The sequence below is a fragment of the Megascapheus bottae genome, chromosome X (assembly GCF_031878675.1).
Source record: "Megascapheus bottae isolate mThoBot1 chromosome X, mThoBot2.hap1, whole genome shotgun sequence".
Classification (NCBI taxonomy): Eukaryota; Metazoa; Chordata; class Mammalia; order Rodentia; family Geomyidae; genus Megascapheus; species Megascapheus bottae.
The window spans coordinates 63205317-63228147 of record NC_143547.1 but is presented as its reverse complement, the minus strand read 5'-3'; the positions used below and the strand labels follow the sequence as shown (position 1 = coordinate 63228147).

The following is a 22831-nucleotide window of genomic DNA, read 5'->3' as shown; positions in this document are numbered from 1 at the left end:
GAGGGAGGGAGGGAGGGAGGGAGGAAGGGATGGAGGAGGAAGGGAGGAAGGGAGGAAGGGAGGGAGAGAGGGAGAAAGGGAGGAAGGGATGGAGGGAGGGAGGGAGGGAAGGAAGGAAGGGAGGGAGAGAGGGAGAAAGGGAGGAAGGGATGGAGGGAGGGAGGGAGGGAAGGAAGGAAGGAAGGAAGGAAGGAAGGAAGGAAGGAAGGAAGGAAGGAAGGAAGGCAGGCAGGCAGGCAGGCAGGCAGGCAGGCAGGCAGGCAGGCAGGCAGGCAGACTCAGGGACAATACCCAAGTACTAATTTCAAGCCCCTGGATCAGCTAATCATCGTCATCATTATCATCATCATCATCATCATCATCATCATCATCATCATCATCATCTACTATACTTACTTATTGATCTTGAATGAGGTATGCAACTTTTGACTATTTAGCATTTGCAGTCATAATAAACTAATAACAATACATGCATGATGGCCCATTTTGAGGAAAAATACATGTAATTTCATGTATAATGAATGACAAGTATTTATAAATCTACTTATATTTTAAAGGATAGTAGATGATAAGTGACAGAAAGGGAATTATAACCTAGATATTAAAGGATGAGTCATCTTATTAGTTAAAAAATAGCCATTTTTGATTATTTTGTCTAAATATGGAAGAATAGATAGCAATTTGAAGACAACTCTGAAAATAATTTAAAAGGTAGTTATTTAACCTACCTGAATTAAAGCCTCAGTCAGCATGTCTTCATTAACTTCCAGAATAATATTTTTTATATCTTCATATGGCATGCGATATGATCCCAGGAAGATAGCTTTAAAAAATAGTTGATCTTAGCAAAGATAGAACAGCATCCAAAATTAAGTCCTAATAAATATCTGGTTCTTTATAGACTCAAACGAAAAATTTCTAGAATACTAACTTACAGAATTATGGCAAATAGTAAGTAATTTTGATTTGATGTGTATGGAGTCAAAATGTTTATATCCCAACGAAACAAAAATACATCCTATTTATACTAAGTAAAGCTCCTTTTCACAACACTCAAAATTAAATGGTCAGATAGATGTAATATAAAATGACCAAGAAGAAATTAGAAATTTAATACAAGTTTCCTTTTAGTTCAATAGAATTTAGTGTAGAGATTACCAGAGTTACTAATCAGGAATGACAGTAAAGCAAGAAATTTTTTTTTAAATATATCAATTTATAGTAGCGACTCCTTATCTGCAAATTCATTTTCAGTGGTTTCACTCACCTAGAAACAACAACAGACTGAAAATATCAATTGAAAATTTCAAGAATTTATAACTTTAATGTAGGTGTTCTTCTGAGTAGCACCAAGAAATTTCATGCTATCTCACTCATCATTCCGAATCACCCTTTGCTTAGCATATTTTTACATAATATTTCCTACTGATCTTCAATATGAGTAGATGGTATGTTTTAATTATGAAATGTTCTAAATGAAATGCTAAGAGGTATATTGTGATTGGACCACAAGTGGTCTAACTTAATCCACTTGTGATTTTATAACATAATGGAGGTTAGGCCCCAATGAAGTAAGTAAGTTAGTTTGTTGTGACGTAGATGGGGCTCATATTTCTTTCAGGATCCTTCCTCTTATGCATTTTTCTTCCTGGCCCCCATAAATGAATGGCTTTCCAAAACCATATTTATTACATATAACTGTATATATAATTATTGTATATGTAATTTTGGCCAGTCTTGGGGCTGAATCAGGGCCTGTGTTCTGTGCTTGGGCTTTATCAAGGCTAGAGTTCTACTACTTGAGCCACAGCAACATTTCCGGCTTTTTCTATATATGTTGAAACCTGGTGTTCTCCTATGCTAACTCTAACACTAGGCCTAACTCCCTGTCCCTATTATTGCTGTTAAGTTCTAACTATGCCTAATTTATAAATTATATATAATGGGTATATATGTATGAATATATATATATATATTACACTGTTTTGTATAAGTTGTGTGCTATATACTAAATCACTATTTGCTCTGTCAATATTTCATCAGATATACTGTCATTTTGCAATAATTGAACAAATTGTATTTAGAGTAGTTCGCACTTATTTAGAAAGCATTTACCAACAACATATCCCATTCTAATTTCCTGTTAAGTATACTTTTATTAAAAGAATATAGATGTGCCGTTTTCTTGAACATTGTTGTAAGTAAATTATATTTCCATGAAAATAAATGCATTATTTCACTGGTACTAAAAGCAAAATGAATGTTCAACACTGAAGCAAAGGATTACCTAGGTAGAAAATCAAATAAGATCTCCATATCAAATGAAGTTGACAAATATCAACCAGCAATTAAGATATTATTGTGTTTTGGAGACAAAAGGTCCTGATCATTTAACTATATAAAGAAAATGTATTAACAGAAAATCAATGTACAAATTCACTGAAGTTATTTTATTTTCTTCTTTTTTTTCTAGACAGGGCAGTAGGGAGAGGACGGGGGGCATACAGTTGCCAGACCTGGGGCTTGACCTATGGGTCTGGGTGCTAGTCATGAGTTTTTATGCTCAAAGGCTAGCACTTAACTCCACTGAAGGCTTTTTAATGGTTAACTTTAGATTCAAGCTTCATGGAACTCCTTGAATAGGGTGGCTTTGAACTGTGATCCTCAGATCTTAGTCTCCTTAATAGCTAGGATTATAGGCATAACCAGTACTTGTCTTTGACTGTTTTCCATTAAAGCAACATTCCTAGTGAAAAGAAATTTGGGAGTTTTTACATCTAATTATCTATAGCACATTCCTTTTGTAACTGTACAACTAGAGATGCTCGATATCTTGAAATTTTCCATGGATTCTGTTGTGGTGTCCTTGGAATCTTAACAACCTACTATAGTGACAAAAATGTCTGAAGGCAATGCACAGTGGAAGTACAACTTGGATGTACATACTTGAAAAGTGAGAGTAACTTTCTAGCTCTTTTAGGAAAATCAAAATTAGTGAATGACTACTACAGTAATGGTTTTAAATTGTTCCAGTTAATTTCTCTGGTTGTATCACAATCACAACAAATATAACAAAACAGCAATGAAAAGACTAGCCCAAGTGACTTGGCAGTGTGCTACTCATAAGGGAAAAAAATTCACATTCTTCCATGAACTCTGCATTATGTTTCATTATTAAGAGTCTTTTTCAGAAGTTTTCTCTATCATGTTTCATCTAAACTGACCAAAGCTGAAATCCTAATTTTTGTCAAAATTGTTATACCAAAAATGTAACCCAAATCATATTTATACAGAGTTTTGTTGCTAGAAGAGTCATATATCATTGTTGAGAATTTATACGATTTTAAATTGATTTCAAAAGCCACTGAAAACATCATCAACATGAGAAACAGTAAATGCATAACACATTACATACATAGATTCTGGGCTGTTTTGGTGTCCAAAATCCTTAATTCCTTCATTTTCTTCTTTATAGGTGCAGCCTTCTTTTCCTCTGAAGTTTCTGAACTTTTTGAAACTGAAAGAAAAATGTTGATTAATAAAAAATTAGGGTATTGATACCAGTACACATATAACATTAATAAGGTATACTAAGTACATTAGTAAGGCTCATTCTGAAGTCAATAAATGTGTTCATTTCATTAGTTTAGGGAAGAGAATAAACATAAAATATAGACCTGCTTAGCAGATTCCCTACAAATTAAATATCAGCCCTTAACTAGAAAAGATAAGCCAAATAGAACCAAAAATCAATTGCTACTTCTTACCTAATATGCAACATTAATTACTTCTTTACAGGTACTTACAGCAGTGCTGGTATTAAATGTACAGCAAAATCTCACTAATTTGTCCTAATTGAAGAAATTAGGAAGACATGCATTTCTCATAAAATATGCTAAAATTGAGACATTCATTTAATTCAATGAACTTGCTTTAAAGCACCTAAGGTAACTTTAACTGCTAAACAGGTTGCTATAGAAAAATCCCTGCTGAGTCTGCTTTGAAGAATAGCTAGAAACCATTAGTAAAATGCACAGTTGCAGTAATTTGCATACATATAATTGGAGAACTTAAATGATACGGTATTTTCAGTATGTTAGCTCATCTTTTGCATTATCTTGAAGATGCTATCAACTTTCTTAGGGCAAAAGATTTATCTATATTTTGTTTTCATGGGTACCCTCTAGCTCTAATTATCTAATTAGTTAAAGAGAGCAATACTACTAGCAGTTGCCCAGTCAACAAGTATGGATCAAGCCACCCGAAATGTCAATATGCCTATACTCTTAAAAAAAATACCAGGCTCTGGTGCTTCACACCTTTAATCCTAGCTACTCAGGGGCTGAGATGTGAAGACAATGGTTGAAGCTCAGGATGGGCAAAAAAATACCTTTAAGACCCTTACCTCCAATTATCCACTCAAGAAGTGGAACTATGACTCAAGGGGTACAGCAATAGCACTGAGCACAAAGAAGCTTAGGGACACCTTTCAGGCACTGAGTTCAAGCCCTAATATAGCCCCAAACCAATATTGTCTGCTATGAAAAAGACACATATGTAGCAATTTCAATGACCCATGTCCGAACAATAATACTGCTAAAGTTCATCATTAATTCCTGTGACTATGATTATGTTTCTTTCTCTAAACAGTTTTAAAAAACTTTATTCTGAATCAATGATTTTTTTATTCTTTGTTATTGTATTCTAGAGGGAAAACGTCAAATATTTTTGGTTTGATTTTCAGGGGAGGTTGGTTTGGTTTCTGGTTGTTGCTATCTTATCCTTGTACATTATGATTAGGATGACATTCACAGGGTGTAACACATAAAATATTGTAAGTCTATTAAGAATCCCTTTGTAAAACAGAGAATTATATTAGCTTAGTAAAGACAGAGATATATAAATAATAATTTTAACAGTTCAAAGTTTTTACCAGAATGACCAAAATGAGTTTATGTACAATCTCTAACAAGATACCACAATGATTACACTTGAAAATTATGTTTCTTAATTAAAGATATCAAACAGTTTGTCATGTTGACTGAAGGTACAGTTATTACTAATACTGGAAAATACTTTTAACATATTTCTTTTTAAATCTTCATAAAATAGTCCTTGAAGGATCATTCAAATGGCAAAGCGACTGTCTGGAATTAATAACCAACATTTTAACTTATTCTAACTTTTAAGTCACAGTTATCTTAAAACAACTGTATAAAGAATTAGATGACAATGCAATGCCCATTTCTTTTGTCCATTAAAAATAAAATGCCTGAGTCATACTAAAAGTACTTCTAAAAGCATTTAGAAACATTAATTCAGTAAAAGGAGAAACTCAAGAAAATTGTTTTGATCTCCCAGTATGCTATAAATTCAACTGCATTAAACTAATTAACCAAGAACATACAGTGTTACAATGAAGGATATGTAAAGATTATTCAGTACACCAAAAGGCTCCTCAATAATATAGGCATACATAAGGCTCATTAGTGTGACTTCATACTTAGCTTTTCGCAACTTAAAATATAGTCTGAACTCTCTCCTTTTTAAATGAACAAATGGTTTAAAATTAAAATTAGAAGCCCCAACTAGTAAAAGTTCACAGCTTGAAAATATCTTAGTATATTTCCGTTGTATTATATAATTTGGCTTAAATTCTAAGCTCTAAACCTGAGCAGAATTTAATATCTGAACACTGCAGTTTTAAGAATTTCTATAATAAACCATATTTAAAATGCATCCTTAATAGATATGAGGTTTTCAAAACAACCATGTTTTTGGCATGATTCCAAGCAATAGTCCAATGGCTACTTTTCTGCTTGGCCTTCTAGTTCTAAAAAATATTTTTTTACAGATTACCAGCAAGCATCCAGATGAATAAATAATCCAAATAGTAATGAGATGTCAAATATCAAAATATTATTAAAGGTTTCCAATTTTAAAATCACATGTGTTCATAGTTACCTTTAAATGTCACTTGTCCTTAACTTTTCTTTCTTTTCTAAGGCAAAGAAAACTGAAAGTAAATAATTTGCAATGTATCTATAATTACTTGAAATTATGTAGATTTCAGTTGTAGTATAAAAACTTTCAAGAATTAACTTTGTAATTAATTGCACTAAGGTCTGCAGGTTCAGTGCACAGCCTTTAGTCGAATGTGATCTGTGCAAATGAAAACTCATATTGCATCTAGTTTTGAATCCAATGGATTCAATTAAACTGAGTGCTTAAAACAGCACTGCTAATCGACAGAATACTAATGAAACATTATAAAATATGGTTTGAAAGAATATAAAGATGACAACAATAAAGACATTTGTATTATTGTTAAAGATATGTTCACATCAAGATACTCATTATATAGGATATAATTTCTACTGAGTATTTTTATTTCATTTAATACATAGATTTTACAAGCAATTTTGCCATAAATCTAATCCTTTAAAACAGAGTGATGTTGATCAGCATAAACAGTCATATATGTTCTCCAATCTAATTTAGTCAATTACCAAGAATCCACTATTACTTTCAGCTATCCAAATGGATACATAGGACATATGACAAGATGTTTATCATTGGTAGAAAATATTAAGATATTTTAAATGGGAATATTTCAAGATTAACATAGCTATAACTACCCATTAATGATAATAATATTTGTATAACTACTTAGCTCATCTAAAAATTCCACTGAGATAGATGCTTAAGAGTTAGAATCAATGATACGCAGAAAGCATTTTCTAAATGTCTATATTTTCATCTATCGGGAACAAACAGCAGCAGTTAAGGCTTAAATATGAATATCACATGGTCATGCATAAACTATTAGTCATAGAAATCTCTCCTAAAACTATCTACAATTTACAAATTTCTTTGGTCACAGCAATATGATTGAATGTATATAACTTGAACAGTAGGGAAGAAATATTCTGTTGCACTGTAGTATAATGAATCTGTTAAATAAACATCCTACATTATAGAAAAGTCCAGAATAAAAATAAATTCATAAGCCAGCCCTGGCACAAAAGGACCTGGGACTTGGGTGGTAGCCTTGAACTGAAGAGCTCAGGGGCAGCGACCATGCCCTACGAATCATAAAAAAAATTAATATGTATCAATTACAGGTTCAACTCTTATTCACATTGGTAAGAACAGAAGAATTGTGATCTACAGGGTCAGGCTTAATAGTACTTGCCTGTCATCCCAGTGACCCAAGAAGCAGATCACAGTCCAAGGCTGGGCTCAGGCAAAATAACGTAAAGCACAAATTGCTGAAAGAAGTATGGCATAAGTGATAGAAAAACTGCCTAACAAGAATAAGACTCTTAGTCTAACCTCCAGCAGGGCCACATAAATGATTTTTTTTTCTTTGAAGAGCTGGAAGCCAGCCTGGGAAAAGAAGTCCATGAGACTCTAATCTCCAATTAACCTCTAGAAAACTGACAGTGGTATTCTGGCTCAAGGGGTATGGCGGTAGACTTGAGCTGAAGAGCTTAAGGGACCAACCCCAGGTCTAGAGTTCAAGCCATAGGACTGATAAAAAAAATAATAATAAAAATAAAAGAAAAGGAAAACGCTGTTATCTATATAGACTTAAACATAAATTTAATCCATGCATATTCAAATTTAGTTTAATTCTGCAAACAAAAACTTCTTTATAACTTATTAGTTGAAAGAAATATTTAAATTTCAATTAATATTTTGATAATGTTAAGATTAAAATAACAATGTCAATGGCAGGCTGATAAAAACTATAATCTCTGTATAAGGCAGTAGTGATGATTTTTTAATTTCTCCTTGTCCATTCTCTTTTGTGATTTATATTTGTTTTCATTTCCTAACATATACAAAACAGAGAAAAAATGATCAAAAGATAAATAGAAAAAGATATATGTGGTACAAAATTGAAGACAAGTACAAAAAATTCTAATACAATTCCAATTACCATTAAAATTAACTGTTAGTAGTAATATTAATATTAATGTTATGATAAGCATTTAACACCAACATTTTACAAACAAAAAAGAGATTCCATTTAGTTACTAATGCAAAGATGTTCAGAATCATTAGTACTTACATAAATGTAAATGAAAATACCCCAAAACAAAACCATTTGGCCATTAATTTGCATTTTTTAAATGTCTCACCCAATAATAATGGCATTTCTTTATAATCTAAGCACTATTGAGGCAGAGGAGGAGGGTCTTAAGTTTGAGACATACTTGGGCTTTACAAAGAGACTGTCTCAAATTCATTGCTACCAAAAATCTTAATGTGTAAAGTTCTTAAATCTTTACTTAGAAAATTGTCTCATAATACTAACTACTAATGATAGAGTACAGAGGAAAGATTTTGGTGATGACAATAATAATAGGAGGATGAAAAATTAGGCAGCAATTTTGTAAATTTTATTATCATGTAATACAAAATATTTTTATCATAATTACAAGTTAACCACACATCATATGAGCCAGGAAACAAGTCTGTGTATACTGTAGTAGTGTTCATAGAAGCAAAAAATTAAAATATACAAGCAACTCACAAGGCCAAGTATTAAAAGGATGGACAATCAGTGCTAAAGTAATATAATGGAATACCACTCAGTATCCACCAGATGAGTATACTATAAATATATATTTCAACAAGGACAATTCAAATCTAACACAATGCAAAAAACGAATGTGGTAAAAAATAGGATTCACAGTATAATATCATTCATTTAACACAGGCAAATGTCATGTATGGTTTATAGTTAAGTCTACACGGTACTCAGCAGATTAATGGCCATGATTGCCATAAGGGAAGGAAGTGATTCGAGAATAGAGAGAATTTTGGAAACATTTTGTACCTCAATGCTTTATTCCTTTAACAGCAGAGATCTGTAATAACAATAACTCCATGTTAACATCTGCTCACTGTAAATGACTGGACTGGTGGATGCTTCCTATAAATGAGCCTTTATAATTTTCTCATTGGCTGGAGGGTGGGAGAGGATAAAAACCATGACTAAATTACATTCATTTTTACAGTCTGTTAATCGATAGCCTTGGAAATTCCAAGGACCATGTCATGAGCAATATTGAAGACAACAAAAGGTGCAAGTAAGTTTATTCCCTTTGGAAAGCCAGTACAATCTTATCTTTAAACGTGTTTGAATATATTTCATAATATCATCTTTGCTTCCCACATCCTGAAAGACAAAGCTAAACAATATGTAGTAAAAGACTGCATGGCTGACTGTCTCCTTTTGCGTGCCACCTACTACAGCTGTGACATTTCTCATTCTCTTGTCCCTTACACCTGTATAGTAAGGCATCCTCCAGGAAATTACATTGGATTGTGACACCTGTGTAGTACCTGAAGCAGTAGGAATGACATTATCAAGAGTGTTTCTGAAGTTAAGGGCATATTAAACAAGACTAATGGTCCTAAAGGTAGGAATCACACACACACACACACACACACACACACACACACACACACAGTAATGATTTCCTAATTAAGGAACAAATCTTACTAGTTGTAGTCTATACAAGTACCTCCAAATCAGGAAGCACATGTTACTGCAAATTAACATCTGCATAAGTAATATACTTGTACACCTGTTCATTAAGCCAATTACTGAACAATATTAAATGTCACCAGAACACTATGTTTAACAATGTGCTTAGCTTATGTTGTATATTTGCAAATGGGCCTCAGTAGTTCAACAGGTAATGTATATTTTAGGAAGAACAAATAAGAGTAAGGTTTTATGAACAAATTTCCCTCAGATTTCAATAACTAATCTCAGGTATCTGAAGGATGGTTTTTACATAAAAATAGAAGTAGAAACTAAGATTGTTGACATTTTTTCTTTTCAACAATAACTTAGTATGTTACTGAAGCTGAGACCATTCTTGGCTTTTTAAAAACTACCTGACACTTTCCTGGCTATCCTACATACTCAGGAAACTTTTTTTTATGCTCAATTTCATTAATTCATGTCACAAAACAATGACTCAGGTCATAATAGGTGTGGCAAACATAAAAATTTACTAAGAAAAACCAAAAGAGTACAAAATGTGATGATAATAACCAATATTGATTATAGCAATTACTAGGTAAAAAGTCCAGTTTAGGCTTTCAATATACAGAAGGTATTTTTGGGGGGTCATTCTCAGGTACAAATTCTGCACTCAGTATAGCCCAATAAAGATGCAATCAACTTTAGCTTCTTGGTTTTTATTTTCCTCTTTGGTTACTCTTTTTGATTTTTGTACCTTTTGTCTTTTTTTTTTTTACTGTTGGGTGATGTATAGAGCGGTTACAGTTATATTCATAAGGTAGTGGGTATATTAATTCTTGAACATTGATACCCGATACCCCTTCCCATGCTTTTCTCCCATTTTCCTCTCCCGACCCCCTCCCAGTCATGTTTTTCTTCTTCCTTTCCCTATTTCAAATAAACAAATAAATATATATATATACAATATACCATGTACCAAAGTCAGATACAGTAAAAACAGGGGATAAACCATAAGGGAGAAAAGAAATCACATGGCACTTCAAAAAAAGTTCATCTGTTTAGGGGAGCAAAGAAATGGTGGGACAGAGGGGTCACTAAACACATGTTGAAAATAAACTATAAAACTTATGGTGGTAGGGATAGGGGTATAGTGTGCAGGAGGGAAATATTGGCAGAAAATAAGTGAAGAGGTGACACTGTTAAAAAAGAAATGTATTAGTTAAATTACATGTAAGTGTAATGAATCTGTACATCACTTTACAATAACATTTTTTAGAAAGTATATAATTAGTACAGACCTAGGATTTCCTAGTGAAGAATTACAATAGTGAAAATATTAGATACATAAGGCCATACAGGATAAGGCTAAATGAAAGGATCTCCAGGATAAGGAAACAAGAGCTTTATGTTGTGTGATTGTTGTTCTTAATGTTCTATGTTCTCTTTTCTTTTGTTGCCCTTTGGTTAATCTCATATTGTTATAGTATCTGACTTTGTTACCTGGCATATTGTATATAAGTTTATTTGTTTATTCGAAATAGGAAAGGGAAGGGGGGGAAACAAGAAGATTTGGATGGTGAGACGAAAATGGGGACAAAAGCATGAGAAGGGGTATCAATTTGTGAGAAGTAATGCACATACTATCCGGTGAATATAACTGTAACCCCTCTATACATTACAATTAACTTTACTGAAAAAGGCTTAAAATGATAACATGTTGAAATATTTGTAGCCAGGACTGCATTATTTTTGGTACATTTTATCACATGCAAAAGTAAATGCTATGGAGACCATCAGGAAGTTACTGGTACCAGGGCGCTATGAGTAACCTATCATAAAGCAAGCTGATTTAGTATAAAATTCTCATATGTTGGATACCTACACTAGTTATAGAATAAACTTCTCAAATTAAGCATATTTTAGACCAGTCATAATGCTATTCTGCAAACTTCCCTTCCTATTTTATACCTTTCAACAAATGGCAATTCCCTTGTAAATGGTAAAGCACAGAAAATGAGCAATTATAATCTCATAGTTCATATCCTGCTCTTGAACAAATCCACTATTGCATTAATTCTCATTACTTTTGCTGCTACCTAAATATTTTAAGCCACCATCACTTCAGTGGTAGGATATCATAGTATTTCATGACTTATTTCCATTTTACTTTTCCCTATTTCACTCTGTCGTAATAATGATCTACTTAATGTTATTCTTCTGCTGTGAATTTTCCAGTGACTTCCTGTCTTATTTACAGTAGAAAGTGCTTTCTTATGGTTAGCCTACAATGCCTCCTTTATTTCTTTTGTTCCTGGGACAAGACTCATGGCCAATGAGACCCTTTTCTCAATCTTCTAGACATTTCTGTTATAGAAACAAACTTCCGTGAAGAATGTCTAACATCACCTTTTTTTATCTAACCTCATCTACTTGTAATCTGTATACTAAATACATCTTATAATGTATAATGTATGAATCATTATAGCTAAGCCCTTAAAAGTCTGCACCTCTTTAAACAGCCTATTGTCCCCTGGCACTGGTGGCTCACATCTGTAATCCTAGCAACACAGGAGGCTGAGATTGAAGGATTGTGATTAAAAGCCAGCCCATACAAGAAAGTCAGAGAGAGGCTTGTTTCCAATGAAATACTCAGAAAAATACCTAAAAGTGATGCTATGGCTCAAGTGGTAGAGCACTACCCTTGAGGAAAATGAGGCTCAGGGGACAGTGCCCAGGCCCTGGGTTCAAATCCCAGGAACAGGGTTTGAGCAGAAACTCACACTGAAACAATTGTTCTATAGGCATATATCACAACTAGGATTTCTCAATATGTACTCCTGAAATTTAAAATGAAAATAAAAATATAGACAGTAATCCAGGGAAGTCCTCTGTAATATATTACATCAGAATGCAACCCAGAAAACAAAATTAGGAAAATGCAACTGACAAATAATGGGATTTTAAATGAGTGATAGGGATCTTCAAGCATCGCTTTGTCAATTTTAAAATTAAATTATTAGATATCCTTAAGTGAAGGAGTTTTTTCATGTCTTTATTTGTACAATTTATCATTCTAGTAGGCATACAGAAGTTGTAAAAAGAAAGTAAAAACGTTTAATGGAATAATTAAAAGTCTGTGCATATAATAAATACCTAAGTGACCTTGTGGCAGCTATATCAATAAAAGGAGTAGAAGGGGGCAAAAACACAAAATAGGTAAAAATGTATTTTGCTCTGAAATTTCCATCTACTTTATTATGTCATTGAAAGCAACCTAGATAGTTAAGGACTTGAAATATATACAATAGGAAGGTACAGAATATTTTACTCAAGAAAAGCACTTTTTTTCAAAAAGGGAAACCATACTAAAATGAAACTCTATTTGAGATTGACAAAACAGTAAGCTATTACACTGTAGCTGAGTGTCCTTGATTTTTACACTAAATATTCCCTTTAAAGATTGTGTGCATTAAAGCAATAGATCAAGTGCACATTCCTGAACATAAGTCTGTTTTATGTCAGCAAATTTCTTACACTACTAGCAAATAGCATGCTGATACTACCTATAAACAATAAGAATAATGATCATTTGAGTTCAACATGAAAGGTATTTGTCAAAGTAATAGAGATAAACAATTCAACAAGCAAATTCAGTTTAATACTGATCCTTTGATAATCACAAGTAGTTTGCTTGTGTAAGTATAACATAAATACATCACTATTAGGTGACTACAGTTAAACAATGAACTTCCATAAAGTAATATAATCTATGAAATGCCAAAAATACTTTAGAATATAGGCTTTTAAGAACAAAAAATAAGGTAAAATAAAAGTTGTTGGATAAGGGCCCAGCTGGTAGAAACTATCTCCTGTGAGAACTAGCTTTTAATAATACCGTATTTGGTGTCACAGAGCATTTTACCATCAGTGCAAATGACATACTATAGAAAAGAGCATATGCTTAGTAATTACAGTACAATAATTAGTAATTGCTTACTTACTGCCTAGTGTGCACTGTTTACTAATTTTGAGGCCAAAAGTTAACTAATAGTGGGTTTTACACAGTTTATAAATGCATATATAATATGCAACCAAAGCTTAAAATGAATATTACTCAACTTTGTCTTCATTCCTCCAGAGATGCTCCTCAACCCATTTTTTCCCCAGTTTTTCCAACCAAGAATGCAGATAGACCCATTAAAATGTCAACTAAAGCCAGGCAATGAAATTAAAGCTAGATGCTAGTAGCTCACACAAGTAATTCTAGATATTCAGGAGGCTCCCTGAGATTCTTATCTCCAATGAACCACCAGAAACCAGGAAGTAAAGCTGTTTCTCAAAGTAGTAGAGTGCTATACTTGAGCAATAGAGATAAAAGAAAGCACCATGAACTTGAGTTCAAGCCCGAAGAAAAATAAAATAAAATTAAGGGCAATAAAGTAAAAATACATTTGACAACTATTGAGGTATTGTGAACTTCTGCTAGGATTATCCTTGACATTTCCAAATTGTACAAATGAGGGACACCTCCAGGATATTGAAACAAAAGTCATATAACAAATGATTGTTGTCCTTAATGTACTATGTTATCCCTCATCTCCTTTGCTGTCCCTTGGGTGTCTCATATTGTTACAGTTTCTCACGTTGTTATCTGATATATTGAATTTATTTGTATTTGGTTATCTGAAACTTGATAGGGAAGGGGGGAAAACCAATGCGGGGAGTAGGTGGTGGGTGGGGGAGGGTAATGGGTACCAAGACATGTGAAAGGGTATCAATGTATGTGAATTAATGCACCTTCTATCTGGCAAATATCATGTAACCCTTTTATTAATTACAATAAAACATATATATATATATATATAAACAAATGAGGGACACCATAGTATCTATAATTCTTTGGTTCTGGCTTTCTTCACTTAATATGTATTTCTCCAAGTCTTTCCACTTCCTCATGAATAGGGTGATATCATTCTTTCATCTACTGAATGGCATGTGATTTGATTCCCTATCTATCTATGCTATATAATGCTGCAATGAACATGGTTGTGTTGGAGCTTTAGTATATCCTTCTTTATGGACACTTGGGAAAATGCTCAGGAGTAGGATTATTAGATCATAGGGGCGATCAGTGTTTAGTCTTCTGAGGAACCAACACACTGCTTTCCAGAATGATTGAACTAGTATCCACTCCCACCAACAGTGTAGTAGTGTTCCCTTTTGGCGACATCCCACCAACAACTGTTGTTATTTCTTGATAATGGCCATACACAACTGGGGTGAGGTAGAATCTCAATGTTCTTTTGATTTGCTATATACATAGGACCATTAAAGATAATGCTAAGGGAAATGAATTCCAAGATGTGGAAACCAGAGGTGTTTCTTTGTTGTTGTTTTTAATAAACTGTGTGAAGATATTTATTTTTTTATTTGTTTTTGCTCTATGGTTTACTTTTTATGCCCTGTGTATTGCATACTCATTTATCTGAATTAGAGTAGTGAAGGGTATTAACAAAGTGGTGAGAACAAGGACAAGGAACAATGAAATGCAGCAGGAATATTAAAAACACAGTATGTTGGAAATGAGCTTCATAATTTGGGGGAGGGGTGTGGGGGAGGAAAGTAGGAGAAAAGTAAGGGATGTTAGAATACTCGACAAAAATTGTACTTACTATCTTATATATGTAACTAACCCCACTGTACACTACCTTGAGAATAAAATTAAATTAAATATTAAAAAGGCAAAATAAACACACTTCATAAAAATTACAATGAAATCTTCATTAGGTTTCAAAATAAAATAAGATATTCCTGAAATTGAAGGATTTACCAGACACTAACTAAAGATAAAACAGTAAGTAACAGTTCAGGTAAGAAGCAGGTAGTAATAGTCACAGAGAGCAAATAAATTTGACTAGATCAGGATGGCAAACCACTGGCTCTTTTTCCTAGTAAACTATATTAGACCTGCTGTGCTGGCCCTTAGGCTGGCCTTTACCCAGTCCTATCACTATGGGGGATTATTGTTGCTTCCCTCCTGGCTGTCACCAAAGTGTGCCAATGCTTTTAGCCTAGAATGCTTCTAATATGAACCTAAACATTGGTTGTAACAACTGAGAAGGATAAAGAAGGATAAAATTATTTGTTTAGGACTGGAAAATAGAAAATGATAGATTAATTTACTCCTAGAAAATATTGAAAATCATGAAATGAATGCAAGATAATGTCACAGAGAAATCCATTAATCCACACAATTAAAATGCATATATATATATATATATATATATATATTGACATGAAATCCAAAGTAGGGTAAAACAATAAAAAAAGAAGCACTAATATGTCGAGTTTTCCATTCAGATCTCATTGAATTAAATCTGACAAGACACTTAAAACAGTTTAGTTTGGCAGGTACAGCTTACTCATGCCTGTAATCCCAGCCAGTCAGGAGACTGAGATTTGAGGATCTAGGTTCCAAGCCAGCTTGGGCAGGAAAGGCCCTGAGATTCAATTCTCCAACAAAGTACACAAAAAGCATGTATTGGCACTGTGGCTTAAATAGTAGTTTGCTAGTATTGAGCACAGGAAACAAAGGGATATTTCCAAGGCCCCAGGATACACACACACACACACACACACACACACACACACACACACACACACACACACTACTTGCAAAAAAATGAGATATATAAGGAGCAGTATATATAAGTGCATATAGAAATAAAACGATGAATTACTTAACATGAATCATGATATCCTCATTCATAAATGTATCTATTATGTGTATATATATGCAGACATGTACACACATATACATATTACAGCATGAATTATCATTCAGACTATTACTCTATTGTCGGACATAAGTTAAAATGCTTTTTTGTGTGTATGTATCTGTCAGTCCTGAAACTTCAAGTCAGGCCTGAGAGTTGTTATACATATTTTTCACACGAAAAGCAGTGCTCTGTTACTTAAGCCACAGCCTTAGTTCTAGGGTTGTATTCATGACATGGAGATAACAGTGTCACACAGTATCCAGCCTGGGCTGGTTTCAAACTTCAATGTCCAGATCTCAGCTTATTGATTACCTAGGATGACAGGTGTGAGCCACAGTGCCTGTCTATGCATTCTCATCCCAAGAGATTCCAATCTATTGTTTACTGAGAACAAGTGTAACAAGATAGAAAAGGAATGAGAAGACTTGATTGGCTAAAAAATGCTATGGTCTCACCTCTGTTTATAAGTATCTTGATTTTACTATTATTATCTATCCATTAAGGCTCAAATAATGTGCCACTTTTTCTGTGAAAACTCCTCTATTTATCACTACATTCTTCCCAATAGAAAGGAAGTTATTTTTCACATACCTGCTAACTTATTTAATGTTCAGTTATGCACCATATTTTTTACCCGAGGCTCAAATTCACAGGGAAAAGAACTTGCTCAATACAGCTTCGTCTCCCATGACAATATCACATCCAATCATAACAACAAAATTACATTCTGAAAATATAAGGTGTATAAAATATGTGAAATATTATGGCTGAATGAAGATAAAAATGCAGAAAAGTTTACATGAATTGGATCATTTGGTGTCAACTGAAGAGTAAGCAATGAGGACATTTTCAAGGCAGGTTCAGAGGGGAAAAAAGAATTGTCAATTAAGAGAAGAGAAAGAAGAATAAGAAAGGTATGAGAGTCAGAAATGCACTTACTATCATAGAAGTGAAAAAAAATGTTTCAAAAAGAGAAAGTGTCAAAAGTAGCAAGAAGGTCAAGCATAGAAACAGGCCATTTCAGGCCATACACAGCAATTCCAAAGGAGCCATCATGACAAAAGCTGTTAGAAAAGACAACAAAGACTACACACTGGAGGCATTCCATGGAAAAAAATAACTAGAACCATAATGGTCAGAAGAGAGAAACAAAGTCACTGGATAAGCTTGCTGATTACAAGAAGGTATCTGATTATCAAATTCAAGCACAGCTTTTATGCTCAAAATGATTTCAGAACAAACCCAGCATTCAATGTCTTACTGGGAAGATCAATAGAAACTGTACAAAAGAGATTATACTGTTCAGCGATCCATGTTGCAGCAATAGCTATAATGGAATGAGACAAGGTGATACAATGGCTCAATGCTTCCTAAAATTGCTCTTTAACAAAATCAACCAGGAATATAAAGTCTACATAGACAGATAGTAAGTACCACACCTTCTTTTTAGTGATGACAAAATAGCATTTGCCAAGGGCATAAAAAAAGTAGCTTGAAGCAGTAAACCTATAGAACCAGACTGGAATAATTGTTGAGAGAATGGAAGATGTGCATAACAAAGAGTGCCCACAAGGCCTGCCAACATTTTGGCAAAGAAATATGATAACTATATCCATCAACAAAAGAAAACTAGTATATTCAGTAGTAAATGCAGAGGAGTGGCATATATAATGTTAGTAGAGAGAAAACTGCTAATGAACATTGGAATGCTACTAAATTCTGTAATTATCAAGGTTAAACTAATATATGAAGTATTTATCAAGTACTTATCAACAACATTAATTGAAAGAGATAGTCTGGCTGTGACCCAATTACCTACAGGGAATGGGTGAATTCTGACAGTATACTGGCCTACCAGTACAAGTACACATGGACCAGGTATTTGGCCAGCCAATAAGACAAGAGGTGGCTTTAACAACATACAGACAGCATTTGTAGCCTTAGTGAGTGAAAATATACTAATCAAATAATGAAATTTGCTAGCACTATTTATCTTGTCAAAAAGCATGCATCTTGGGGCCGGGAATTTGGCCCAGTAGTAGAGGGCTTGCCTAGCATGCACAAATACACAGGACTTCAGTACCACATACATAGAAAAAATCTGGAAGTGGTGCTGAGGCTCAAGTGGTAGAGCTCTAGCCTTGAGATACCTCAAGGACAGTGCTCAGGCCCTGACTTCAAGGCTCAGAACTGGCAATACATATAGTTAAGTTACTAATGTGAAGGGAACAAGATGTTATAACCACGGGTAACAAATATTGGAAACACACACTGGCCTTAAAAATTTTAGCACTTGCAGTGGCTCATGCCTATCATACAATCTTCTCATGAGACTGAGATCTAAGGATTTCACATCCAGCCTGGTCTGGAAAATCCATGAGACTCTGAAGACTTTGACCTCCACGTGGAGCTAATTGTGCCTCAAGTGGTAGAGTGCAATCCTTGAACAAAAAGCTCATGGACAGTACCTGGGAAGCAAGTTAAGGCTTCAGGATAGCCACAAAAATAAAAAGTAAAATTAACATCCAACATGAATACCAAATTAATATTTCAACTAAAACTTTTAAGTTTTATAAAAAGTGATCACATCTTGACATGTCCTTATGAGCACTGAATACATTTAGTAATTTGACCTCCTTTCTAATAGTTGTTATTAACAATGTTGTTAATTGTATTATGTCCTATTGGAAAAGTATCTTAAAATATATGCTCCCAAATACTTAAAATTGATCATATTAACCCAACCAACTGACACAACTACTCTTAAAAATAAGGAAAAGAATTTTGATTGCACTAATGACATAACTTTGGGAACCTAATATCTAAAACAGGTATAATTTTAAAATAGATGCATATCTTTTCCAATCCATACTGAATCCATTACAACACAAATGCATTATCAATTAGTTAAACGATCTGGTATGAAACAAAAAAGGGCAATTCCTGGCATATAACTGGCATGTCTGAAAAGGCAAATTTCCATTCAATGGTCCTTTAAAAATACTGTATTATAAGGAGTCTTATATAGAGTTTTTTATTGTAAGTACAAAAGGGTTACATGATAATTGCCAGATAGAAGGTGCATTAATTCACATACATTGATACCCTTTCACATGTCTTGGTACCCATTACCCTCCCCCCCACACCCCCCACCCGTGTTGGTTTTCCCCCTTTCCCTATCAAATTTCAAATAACCAAATACAAATAAATTCAATATATCAGATAACAAAGTGAGATACTTTAACAATATGAGATAACCAAGGGACAGCAAAGGAGATGAGAGATAACATAGTACATAAAGGACAACAATCATTAGTTATATGGCTTTTGTTTCAATATCCTGGAGGTCCTTTCAATTAGCTTCATACTATATGGCCTTATGTATCCAGATTTTGCTCTATTGCAGATCTCTGCTAGTAGAGCCCAAGGTTTCTACTGATTATGACGAATGAGGGAAACCATTGAGCCTAACTTCCTTTGAGTCTGGCTTACTTCACTTAATATGATTTTTTCTAAGTCTTTCCATTTCCTATCAAATGGGTCGATGTCATTCTTTCTGACAGCAGAATAGAATTCCATTGTGTACAGATTCCACAACTTGTTGATCCACTCATCAACTGAGGGACATCTAGGTTGGTTCCGTATCTTTGCTATGGTGAATAGTGCTGCAATGAACATTGTTGTGCTAGTGGATTTAGTATGCCCTTGTTTCTGGATGGTTGGGTAAATGCCAAGTAGAGGAATTGCTGGGTCATAGGGGAGTTCTATGTTTAGGCTTTTGAGGCACTGCCTCACTGCTTTCCATAGTGGATGAACGAGTTTGCACTCCCACCAACAGTGTAGTAGTGATCCCTCCTGGCCACATCCCCTCCAGCATCTGTTGTTATTCGTTTTCCTGATCCTGGCCATTCTAAATGGAGTGAGGTGGAATCTTAGAGTTGTTTTCATTTGCATTTCTTTTATGACCAGAGATGTGGAGCATTTCTTCATGTGTATATAGGCCATTTTGTTTCTTCTTCAGAGAAGACCCTCTTTAAGTCTTTGGCCCTTTTTTTAATGGGATGTTTGTTACTTTGGAGATTAGTTTTGGAGTGATTCAATTTTTTGAGTTGTTGATATATTTTAGATATGAGGCCTTTGTCCATTGTTTGGTTGGTGAAGATCTTCTCCCACTGTGTAGGCTTCCCAATTAATTTACTAGCTATGTCCTTTGCCATACAAATGCTCTGCAGTTTAATGCAGTCCCACTTATCCAGCCTTTCTCTGATTTGTTGTGATTCTTGGTCCTTATTAAGAAAGTTTCTACCTGTGCCAAGGAGGGCTAGTGTATTTCCTATTCCTTACTGTAAAGTTTTCAGTGTGTCAGCTTTTACCTCCAGGTCTTTGATCCATTTGGAGTTAATTCTAGTGCAAGGTGACAAAGAAGGATCCAACTTTAGTTTTCTGCAGGTGCTTAACCAGTTCTGCCAGCACAACTTGTTGAAGAGGCTGTCTTTCTTCCATTCTATTTTTTTGGTTCCTTTGTCAAAGATTAGGTGGCCATAGGTCTGTGGTTTAATATCTGGGTCCTCAGTTCTATTCCATTGGTCTTCAGGCCTGTTCTTGTGCCAGTACCAAGCTGTTTTGAGAATTATAGCTCTGTAATAGAGTCTAAAGTTTGGAATTGCAATTCCCCCAGCGCTGTTCTTTCTGCTAAGAAGTGTTTTTGCTATACGGGGTCTTTTATTATTCCATATGAAATTTTGAATTGCCTCTTCTATTTCTTTAAAGAATGCCATTGGGATATTGATGGGTATTGCATTGAATTTGTAGATAGTCCTTGGCAAGATTGTCATTTTCACAATGTTGATTCTCCAATCCAGGAGCATGGGAGGTTTTTCCATTTCCTTAGTTCTGCTTTAATTTCCTTTTTTAGGGTTTGAAATTTAACAGTAAGGAGCACACAAAATAACAACTCCTTTGGGACACAGCAAAGGCAGTACTCAGAGGAAAATTTATAGTGCTCAGTGCCTACAACAAGAAGTTGGAAAAATTAGAAACCAACAAGTTAATATCTCACCTTAAGCTCCTGGAAAAAGAGCAACAAACCAACCGTAATCCCAGTAGAAGAAAGCAAATTATTAAAATCAAAGCAGAATTAAATGAATTGGATTCCAAAAAATCTATAGAAAGAATCAACAAAACAAGGAGTTGGTTCTTTGAAAGAATTAACAATATTGAGAAGCCCTTAGCAAATCTTACCAAAAAAAGAAGAAAGCATATCGAAATAAACAAAATCACAGATGAAAATGGTAATATCATGACAGAAATTACCAAGATCCAAAATATCCTGAGGGAATATTTCTCAAACCTTTATGCCAACAAATTTGAGAATCTAGATGAAATGGATGAATTCCTAACCAATATTAACATACCCACACTGAACCAAGAAGAACTAACCCAACTCAACAGGCCTATTTCAAGCTCTGAAATAGAAATGGCAATTAGAGAACTTCCACCTAAGAAAAGCCCAGGGCCAGATGGATTCACAGCTGAATTCTAAAAGATCTTCACAGCAGAGCTCACACCAATACTCCTCAAGCTCTTCAACGAAATTGAAAATGAAGGTTCTTTACCAAACTCATTCTATGAAGCCAGTATAACCCTCATCCCCAAACCAGACAGAGATTCATCAAAGAAAGTGAACTATAGACCTATTTCTTTGATGACCATCGATGCAAAACTTCTCAACAAAATACTGGCCAACTGTCTACAACAACTCATCAAAAAAAATTATACACTATGATCAAACTGGAGTCATCACAGGGAGGCAAAGCTGGTTCAACATACGCAAATCAATTAATATAATTCAACACATCAACAGGAGCAAGGACAAAAATCACATGATTGTCTCAATAGACGCGGAAAAGGCATTTGACAAGTTCCAACACCCCGTTATGTTAAAAGCTCTGGAGAAACTAGGAATCCATGGAACATTCCTCAATGTAATAAAGGCTGTGTATGAGAAACCCATTGCTAGTATTACACTTAATGGTGAAAATCTAAAGCCATTCCCTCTAAAATCAGGAACGAGACAAGGATGCCCACTCTCTCCACTACTCTTTAACATAGTACTAGAATTCCTAGTCAGTGCAATAAGGCAAGAAGCAAGCATGAAGGGGGGTCCAAGTAGGGAAAGAGGAAATAAAACTATCCCTCTTTGCAGATGACATGATTCTGTATTTAAAGAATCCTATAGACTCTACTCCCAAGCTCCTTGAGCTGATTCAAAACTTTGGAAGAGTAGCAGGCTATAAAATCAACCCTCAAAAATCAACTGCCTTCCTTTAACAGTGAGATGAATGAGGCAATAATCAGGAAAACAATTCCTTTCACAATAGCCTCAAAGAAAATAAAGTACCTAGGAATTAGCTTAACTAAGAAGGTAAAGGACCTTTTTGATGAAAACTTTATATCGAGTCTTATAAGCTACCCATTTAAAAAGAAGAGATTCTACAGTGACAGTAAACATAACAGGCAAACAAAAATCCCATACTTAAGAAGA

The 22831-nt window shown here is 34.3% G+C and overlaps 1 protein-coding gene across 6 annotated transcripts in view; it reads right to left on the bottom strand.

The window, feature by feature from the left end:
• Diaph2 (diaphanous related formin 2) overlaps positions 1-22831 on the bottom strand; it is an 809447-nt gene that overhangs the window by 480688 nt on the left and 305928 nt on the right. For all 6 annotated transcript variants that reach the window (XM_090326172.1, XM_090326173.1, XM_090326169.1 and 3 more), the window contains 2 exons: positions 3416-3517; positions 729-823 (listed from right to left, as the gene is read on the bottom strand). In XM_090326172.1, coding sequence (XP_090182298.1) covers positions 729-823; positions 3416-3517 — 197 coding nt within the window. The remainder of the gene's footprint in view (positions 1-728; positions 824-3415; positions 3518-22831) is intronic.